This window comes from Cervus canadensis, chromosome 8 (genome assembly GCF_019320065.1).
Source record: "Cervus canadensis isolate Bull #8, Minnesota chromosome 8, ASM1932006v1, whole genome shotgun sequence".
NCBI lineage: Eukaryota > Metazoa > Chordata > Mammalia > Artiodactyla > Cervidae > Cervus > Cervus canadensis.
In genome coordinates, this window is record NC_057393.1 from 54,312,609 (window position 1) to 54,322,677 (window position 10,069).

Here is a 10,069-nt window from a genome sequence, read left to right on the forward strand (position 1 = left end):
TATACCTAAAGACTTGGCAATCTTTGGATTTGAATGAAATTGATTTGTGGAATCAATAAATCAAGAGCATTGTAAATATGGCTATAAAATTTTTTAAAATAAGGGTAAACAGAGATGGAATAAAAAGAAGCAGGTAAGGGAAGTGTGCTATCATAAAATAACTGCAGCTTCAACATCTTGGGTACCAGTTTCCCGGCAGACATTAAATGTCCAATCACAAAGGATTTTTCCTGAAGGGTGTAAAGCTGGTTTGAAAAACACTTGAGTCACAGAGCAGCCTACACACATGCCAATTAGAAACTGACAGACACTAGATGTGCTTGGAAGATTAACTACTACACACAGAAACAGCAGTTACTAAGCTCCTCAGTAGTTTTTTGCCTTTTCTTTTTTGTAGTCCTGCTGATTCAACCATTTGCACAATACATGTGCTATATTCCATGGGTCAAAAACAAGTAATATGGGAAAAGTTGGCAGATGGTCATTTTTCCAGCTAAGAGCAAGGAAAACCAAAACTGCTGATAAAACAGAGGATTTGAGTCAGAATCACTCTCTAAAGTGCAAAATTGATGGTCCACAATCTCAAATAGCTAAAACTCCTGCAGAATGGAAGGGAGACATGAAACAGGGAAATAAATTACAGTCAGTGCTAGTTAATTTAGGAACGGGAAAAAAAAACAAGCTCAAGTAGGTGAAGTTTATCAAAGTATTCAATACCATGTAGCTTTCCCCACTCACACACTCCTACTAACAAGTGTATTTAAGGCCGGATTGAACCTGAATACTTTTCTGTTTGTTAAGATCTGAGATAGGAATGGTCATACTTAGTGCTGAAAGGCAGAAAAATAAGCTATGAAGAAAAAAAAAGTAATGTCTACTGTTCAAGGGATTCAACCAGAGATAAAACCTATATTCAAGCATGTGTGTATCTCAAATAAAATAAAATAGGCGTGGTTGCAAGACCCATTGGAGAATTCAGGAGCAATGCTGACTATCAGTACCAACTGTTGCGGTGTAATGTAGACTTGTTAAAGATAATTCCGCTAGGACTGACTTTTATGAATGAGCAAGGAGAATACCCACCAGGAACTTCAACTTGGCAGTTTAACTTTAAATTTAATTTGACGGAGGACATGTATGCCCAAGACTCTATAGAGCTGCTCACAACATCTGGTATCCAGTTTAAAAAATATGAGGAGGAAGGAATTGAGACCCAGTACTTTGCAGAACTTCTTATGACATCAGGAGTAGTCCTCTGTGAAGGGGTCAAATGGTTATCATTTCATAGTGGTTATGACTTTGGCTACTTAATCAAAATCCTGACCAACTCTAACTTGCCTGAAGAAGAACTTGATTTCTTTGAGATCCTTCGATTGTTTTTTCCTGTCATTTATGATGTGAAGTACCTCATGAAGAGCTGCAAAAATCTCAAAGGTGGTTTACAGGAAGTTGCTGAACAGTTAGAGCTGGAACGGATAGGACCACAGCATCAGGCAGGATCTGACTCATTGCTCACAGGAATGGCCTTTTTCAAAATGAGAGAAATGTTCTTTGAAGATCATATTGATGATGCCAAATATTGTGGTCATTTGTATGGGCTTGGTTCTGGTTCATCCTATGTACAGAATGGCACAGGGAATGCATATGAAGAGGAAGCCAGCAAGCAGTCATGACATGAAATAGTTCTTTTATTTTTATTTTATTTGAGATACACACATGCGTCTTCACTTTCACTTTTCACTTTCATGCATTGGAGAAGGAAATGGCAATCCACTCTACTGTTCTTGCCTGGAGAATCCCAGGGACAGGGGAGCCTGGTGGACTGCCGTCTATGGGGTCGCACAGAGTCGGACATGACTGAGGAGATTTAGCAGCAGCAGCGGCAGCTGGAAACTAAGTTTGGAGCGCAGGGACATTGTTTTTATTTAAACTGATGATGTTTCCTTTCCATGGGGTCACAAAGAGTTAGACAGGACTGAGCGACTGAACAGAACTGAACTGAATGTTTCCTTTAGATAAAGCACAGGCTAATTCTGGTACTTACACACACACAGACACACCCCTAGCATTATTTTAAGCTAATTGACTACATTTAGTACCTGGTGTAATTAGTTCCATCCCCGTTGATTCCAGTTATGTTTCCTGTTTTTCTCTTATACACACAACCTGAGTTTCTCAGCTCTCTGGAGCAAAAGTACACATCATGCTATTTTCCTAATTATCTGAATTCTATTCTCAATTGAAATCATTTACTGTTGGCATCCACCATCTAAGCAAATTTTAAAATACCTTTTAAAAAATACAAGGGGCTTCCCTGGTAGCTCAGATGGTAAAGAATCTAAGTGACACTTCAGGCTTATGTTTTCACTTCATATGAAAAAAAAATTTCAATGATGTGCAACTTACATTATATATCCTACAGGTAACTTTCTTCCCCTTCCACCATCTTGTTAATCAGCTTAAGCTTTTTCTTAGCACAAGTGTTCTTAACTCCTATTTCTAGTATAAGTGAATAAAGGAGAACCCAGCTACAGATGTCCATTTCTTCTTTTCAAAAGGAAAAAAAAGGATTATATTCTTCTTGCCTCCTGGGTTTGTCAGGTGACAAAGATCTACCATCATTTTTATTAGCTTTACAGGTTAACACCAGACCCAGAATCCATGCAGTTTGGTATTACCCATGGCTCAGTTCAGTTCAGTTCAGTGGCTCAGTGGTGTCCGACTCTTTGCGACCCAATGAATCACAGCACTCCAGGCCTCCCTGTCCATCACCAACTCCTGGAGTTTACTCAAACTCACGTCCATCGAGTTGGTGATGTCTGTCATCCAGCCATCCCATCCTCTGTTGTCCCCTTCTCCTCCTGTCCCCAATCCTTCCCAGCATCAGGGTTTTTTCCAATGAGTCAACTCTTCACATGAGGTGGCCCAAGTATTGGAGTTTCAGCTTCAGCGTTAGTCCTTCCAATGAACACCCAGGACTGATCTCCTTTAGGATGGACTGGTTGGATCTCTTCGCTGTCTAAGGGACTCTCAAGAGTCTTCTCCAACACCACAGTTCAAAAGCATCAATTTTTAGGTGCTCAGCTTTCTTCACAGTCCAACTCTCACATTGATACATGACCACTGGAAAAACCATAGCCTTGACTGGATGGACCTTTGTTGGCAAAGTAATGTCTCTGCTTTTCAGTATGGTATCTAGGTTGGTCATAACTTTCCTTCCAAGGAGTAAGCGTCTTTTAATTTCATGGCTGCAATCACCATCTGCAGTGATTTCGGAGCCCCCAAAAATAAAGTGTGACATTGTTTCCACTGTTTCTGCATCTATTTCCCATGAATTGATGGTACCAGATGCCATGATCTTAGTTTTCTGAATGTTAAGCTTTAAGCCAACTTTTTCACTCTCCTCTTTCACTTTCATCAAGAGGCTTTTTAGTTCCTCTTCACTTTCTGCCATAAGGGTGGTGTCATCTGCATATCTGAGGTTATTGATATTTCTCCTGGCAATCTTGATTCCAGCTTGTGCTTCCTCCAGCCCAGCATTTCTCATGTTGTATTCTGCATACAAGTTAAATAAGCAGGGTGACAATATACAGGGTTGACGTACTCCTTTACCTATTTGGAACCAGTCTGTTGTTCCATGTCCAGTTCTAACTGTTGCTTCCTGACTTGCATATAGATTTCTCAAGAGGCAGATGAGGTGGTCTGGTATTCCCATTTCTTTCAGAATTTTTCACAGTTTATTGTGATCCACACAGTCAAAGGCTTTGGCACAGTCAATTAAGGCTAGATACCCAATAAAAATCCATCTACAGAAATATATTTTTTGTCTTGTCATCATCCTACAATAAACACTCTGATTTTTGGATGGAATGAGTGTGTTCCAGGAGATGCCAGAGACACGTGCAATGCATACGAGCAACTTAAGACTTTTTGTATTTGAAATTATAAATAACATGGCCATCTATAATAATGAATCCAGAGTAATGGAACATAATAGCACAATATTTCTGTATGTGAAAACTGTTTGTTCTTGTTCAGTTGTGTCTGACTCTTTGTGACCCCATGGACTGCAGCACACCAGGCCTCTCTGTCCCTCACCATCTCCCAAAGTTTGCCCAAGTTCATGTCCATTGCATCAGTGATACCATCCAGCCATCTCATCTTTTGATGCCCTCTTCCCCTTCTGAACTCAAACTTTCCCAGAATCAGAGAATTTTCCAGTAAGTCAGCTGGTCGCATCAGATGATCAGGATACTGGAGTTTCAGCTTGAGCATCAGTCCATCAAGTGAGTATTTAAGGTTGATTTCCCTTAAGATTGACTGGTTTGGACTCCTTGCTGTCCAAGGAACTCTCAGAAGTCTTCTCCAGCACCACAGCTAGAAGGCTTCAATTCTTTGGTGCTCCACCTTCTTTATGGTCCACCTCTGTTGAGGGCCCTGAATCAAAGTCATGCTAGGAAAAGAATTACGACAGTTGCAAAAGTACCTAGTGGCAACCCTACTAATACTTGAAATTCTGCTTCTACTTGTGTCACTTTATTTTTTCAAAGTCTTAAATATAGTCAATAAAGGATTTAAATAGGAAAGACTTAAGAAATGGGTGGGCCATCTTGGGCCTTGATGAGTCCTTTGCTTCTGGGAGCGGTCCAGTAGGTCAGGAGTCTCTGGAATCCAGGTGACTCTCCCAATATGGATTGGATCAGCATTTCAAATGGTGATTTCCTGTCAAATTCTGTGCCTTTTTCTTTCAGAATCCAAATGTCATTTGTTTTCCTGGGCTCATGAAGGTGTAATACATATCTGTGATCATCTTTTCCTGGGCCTATGAAAGTTTAAATGATAATTGTGATTGTAAGAACAGACTGTTATAGGGCTGTTTTCAATGATATGTTTGGTCATAAAATTGAGCGAAGCTTTGATATTGAACATGTGGATGAAAAATGAAGTTTAGCTTTCTCACTAATGGAAATCATGGATGCCAAGTCATAAAGTTGGTATTCTAGGTACAGAGAACAGTACATGGTTATCAACATTTTAAAGTGAAAGCCTCTCAGTCATGTCTGACTCTTTGCGACCCATGGACTATACCCATGGAATTCTCCAGGCCAGAAGACTGGAGTAGGTAGCCTTTGCCTTCTCTAGGGGATCTTCCCAACCCAGGGATCAAACCCAGGTCTCCCACATTGCAAGTGGATTCTTTACCAGCTGAGCCACAAGAGAAGCCCAAGAATGCTGGAGTGGGTTGCCTATCCTTTCTCCAGCGGATCTTCCCAGCCCAGGAATTGAACTGGAGTCTCCTGCATTGCGGGCAGATTCTTTACCAACTGAGCTGTCAGGGAAGCCCATCAACATTTTAAAGAGTGTAAAAATATAAGTTCAATTTCAATAAGCCATATATTATATTTTCTTAAAAATTTAAACTTGTTACATTTTCCTTGCATTGATGGCTTTCTTTTTGCTTCTGGTTTTCTTCCCATGTTACATTATGGTCTGTTAGTTGTTGGTATGAATATCTAGTTCATTGATAGATACCCTTTATAATATACATATATGCACCCTGTGTGCAATTCAGCATGACATTAGGTGTATCCATAAAATAAAAATAGATTCCATTAGAGTTTGAAGGTTTCTGCATGGCATAAACAGAAGGCATGGGCTCACACCTCGAGTTTGGACACAGATCAAGTGAAGTCTTTCTAATACTTTTACCCTTTTGTCTAAGTCAGCCTCACCACCGAGATGATCCTGATGAAGGAAGACTGTTCTGAAATGTAATCAAAGTGCACTCTGAGCATTATTTCACAGAACCCCTACTCTGGACTAACAACCAATGAATGGCTGGCCAGAGAAATTGACATCCCAAAGGAATAAGGTCAACATCAAGTGGCATAAATGATTTCCTCTTTCTCTCTGCCTTTTTAACAATATCAAAATAATAATAATAATAATAATAATAATAAACATCCGTATCAAAGAAAAACACCTCTTCATATTACACCGAGGGATCCTGGGGGTTTCTATTCTACCTGTGCACTGAAAAATAAGTAAGACTTCAGAGAGGGCTGTGGACCCAAAGGGGCTGTCAAACCTGCCTTGCCCCTGCACACCAGCAGCCAGAAAAAAACATGAATGTAACCTACAAGGAACCTCCACTAGACTATCAGTGGATTTCTCAGTAGAAATTCTACAGACCAGGGGAGAGTGGAATGACATATTCAGGATGCTGAAAATGAGCATTTTCAGCCAAGAATACTTTATCTGGAAAGTTTATCTTGATATATGGAAAACTAAAGGCTTTATTGGTAGCTGGTCCCATCACTTCATGACAAATAGATGGGGAAACAATGGACAGAGTGACAGACTTTATTTTCTTTTCTTGGGCTCCAAAATCACTGCAGATGGTGACTGCAGCCATGAGATTAAAAGACACTTGCTCCTTGGAAGAAAAGCTATGACCACCCTAGACAGCATGTGAAAAAGCAGAGACATTATGTTGCCAACAAAGGTCCATATAGTCAAAGCTATGGTTCTTCCACTAGTCATGTATGGATGTGAGTTGGGCCATTAAGAAGGCTGAAGGCCAAAGAATTGATGCCTTTGAACTGTGGTGTTGGAGAAGACACTTGAGAGCTCTTGGACTGCAAGGAGATCACACCAGTCAATCCTAAAAGAAATCAACTCTGAATATTCATTGGAAGGCCTGATGCTGAAGATGAAGCTCCAATATTTTGGCCATCTGACGCAAAGACCTGACTCATTGGAAAAGACCCTGATGGGAAAGATTGAAGGCAAAGGGGCAACAGAGAACAAATTGTTGGATAGCATCACTGACTCAATGGACATGAATTTGAGCAGGCTCTGGGAGTTGATGATGGACAGTGAAGCCTGGTGTGTTACAGTTCATGGGGTCATAAAGAGTCATGACTGAGTGACTGAACTGAACTGAACAGAAGCAGGAGTTCACCCTTAGATCTGCTGTGCAGAAAATACTGAAAATTCTTTGAGCTGAAATAAAAAGATGCTAGTTAATGACACAAAAACATATGAAAGCACACAACACTCTAATAAAGGTAAAATATAGACAGAATTGGAAAATTAAAATTGCATATTAGAATGGTATCTGAACTATATAGTATAAAGTTTAAAAAGAGTATTAACAAATCTAGCTCCTATAAAATAACAGATATACAACATAAAGAGAGGCAAATTTTGACATTAAATACATAATAGATAGGAGTAAAAGGATGGAGCCTTTGTGGGTGAATAAAGATAAATTGCTATCAGCATAATATGTACTGTGTTATCTAGATGCTTGAATTAACCCTTATCGTGTTGTAAATAACCCTTATGGTAAACAAAAGAAAAAAAAACCCACTTGCTCTTTGGAAGAAAAGCTATGACAAACCTGGAGAGCAGCACATAAACTGCAGAGACATCATTTTGCAAGCAAAGGTTCATATTGTCAAAGCTATGGTTTTCCCAGTAGCCATGTATGGATGGGAGAGTTGGACCGTAAAGAACAATGAAGAAATGATGCATTCTAATTGTGGTGCTGCAGAAGACTCTTGAGAGTCCCTTGGATAGCAAGGAGATCAAATCAGTCAATCCTAAAGGAAATCAACCCTGAATTTTCACTGCAAGGACTGATGCTGAAGCTGAAGCTTCAATACCTTGGCTACCTGATGCAAACAGCCAGTTCATTAGAAAAGACCCTGATGCTGGGAAAGATTGGGGGCAGGAGGAGAAGGGGGTGACAGAGGATGAGATGGTTGGATGGCATGACCGACTCAATGGAAATGAGTGTGAGTGCAGTCTGAGAGATAGTGAATGACAGGGAAGCCTGGCATGCTGCAGTCCATGGGGTTGAAAAGAGCTGGACACAACTTAGTGACTGAACAACCACAACAATGTGGAAGCTAAACAGAAGAAATAAAAAATTATCTCCAAACAAAGGAAAATGGAAACAGACATTTGAATCCTAGGGGCTGTTGCAAAATCAGTTCTGAAAGGGAAGTTCTGGAGATAACTGAAAATATTAAGTAATTAAAAGATCTCAAATAAAGAACCTTACTTTACACCTAAAAGAATGGAAAAAAGGACAAATTAAGCTCAAAGTTAGCAGGAGGAATGAAGTAATAAAGATCAGAGCAGAAGTAAAGAAAATAAAGACAAGAACAATAATACAAAAGGTCAGTGAAACAAAGACCTGGTTTTTCAAAGTATTTAAAAAAATTGATAAACCTTTGGCTATAAGGAAAATACAAATAAATGAAATTATAAATGAAAGAGAAGACATTACAACTTTATACTCTAGAAATACTTATGATCATAAGAGGATGTGAAAAATCATATACCACTAAGTTAAATAACCTATAAGAAATAAATAAGTCCCTAAAAACACAACAATCTGAAAACCTGAAACAGGAAGAAATATAAAATTTAGATAGATCAAGAACAAGTAAAGAAATTGAAACAGTAATTTCAAAAGCCCAACACAGAAAACTCCAAAAGCGGATAACTTCACTGGTGAATTCCACCAAACATTAAAGTATTAATGCCAATTCTTCTTAAACACTTCCAAACAATTAAAGAGAAGAGAACACCTCCAAACTCATTCTACAAGGCCAGCATTACTCTGATACCAAAGCCAGATAAGGATAGTACAAGGAAAGAAAACTCTGGACCAATATCCCTGATGAATACAGATGCAAAGAATAATAGTAAGCCAAATTCAAGAACACATTAAAAGGGTTATACATAATGACAAAGTGGATTTATCCCTAGAATGCAAAGATGGTTCAACATATGCAAATCAATGAGAGGGTAACAGGCAGGAAGGCCAGGGGTCTCCAAATGGAGGAAAGAGGCTGTAAGTGCCAGACATTTTTATCTCTCTTAAGCGGCAGGAAGAAACAAACCAGCGATCTGTTTTTCCTTCTCTATACAAATTTAAAAGGAGGTTTCTCTTAACATTCTGTGTTGCCATGACACCTGGTCTCACCTAAAGCTAACTACTCTCAAACTTTGAGTTAACCAATACATGCCTTTTTCGTATGGAAATGTGGTCTTAAGCTATGTTAATGAACCCCAGACTCAATCTTCAAGTTGGTTCTGCTACACGGCCTAACTTACTTCCTCAGGTATTGTTCTCCTAATCTATGTAAACGGAACTATTTGTTGGTATTCTGCCCTTCTAAAAGATTCAAGTCAATCGTTTTATGGCCTGGGATGAATTATCTGATGCCATTCTAAATTTTATGACATTCCTTTCATTTCATTAACAGACTGTGAGTGACTATATAACATACAGCTAAAGACTAGGAGGGGGGTACTCTTTTGCCCCCTTCTGATGCCTATGTCAGAAGCTTTCCCTATCTCCTTTATACTTTAATAAAACTTTATAACACAAAAGCTCTGAGCGATCCAGCCTCGTCTCTGGCCCCGGATTGAATTCGTCTCCTCCGGAGGCCAAGAATCCCGCGTCTTATCGTTCAGCAACAACCTTTCATCAAGAAGTATGATACTTCATGTTAATAGAATGAAAGATAAAAGTTACATGATCACCTCAACAGATGCAGGAAAAGCAATTGCCAGAATACAACCTTTCCTAATAAAAGCCCTCAACCTATTGTGTATAGAAGAAACACATCTCAACATAACAAAGGCCACATAGGACAAACCCACAGCTAACATTCCAGTCAATGGTGAAAAACTTAAAGATTTTTCTCCAAGATCATTGTCAAGAGATGGATACCCAGTCTCATCATTCGTATTCAACATAGCACTGGAAGTCCTAGCTAGAGTAATTAGGCAAGACAAAGACATGAAAGCCATCCAAATCAAAAAGAAGTAAATTGCCCCCATTTGCAACTAATTTTATATATAGAAAATCCAAAAGGCAACCCAGAATTGTTGGATATAACAAAGTCAGTAAAGGTGAACCATTAAAAACATCAAGACACCAAAATAAGCATGTTTATAATAATGAAATATCTGAAAAATAAAGGAAATTAACCCATTTTAATAGTTTAAAACAATAAAATGCCTAGAAAAAAATTAACTACTTAAG

The 10,069-nt window shown here is 39.0% G+C and overlaps 1 protein-coding gene across 1 annotated transcript; it reads left to right on the top strand.

Moving 5' to 3' along the window:
- The first annotated feature begins 952 nt into the window (after nucleotides 1-952).
- Nucleotides 953-1,714, top strand: LOC122446279 (CCR4-NOT transcription complex subunit 7-like). The gene has a single exon (XM_043476250.1). The coding sequence runs from the start codon at nucleotides 1,059-1,061 to the stop codon at nucleotides 1,671-1,673; it is 615 nt and encodes a 204-aa protein (XP_043332185.1). The 5' UTR covers nucleotides 953-1,058; the 3' UTR covers nucleotides 1,674-1,714.
- The last annotated feature ends 8,355 nt before the right edge of the window (nucleotides 1,715-10,069 follow it).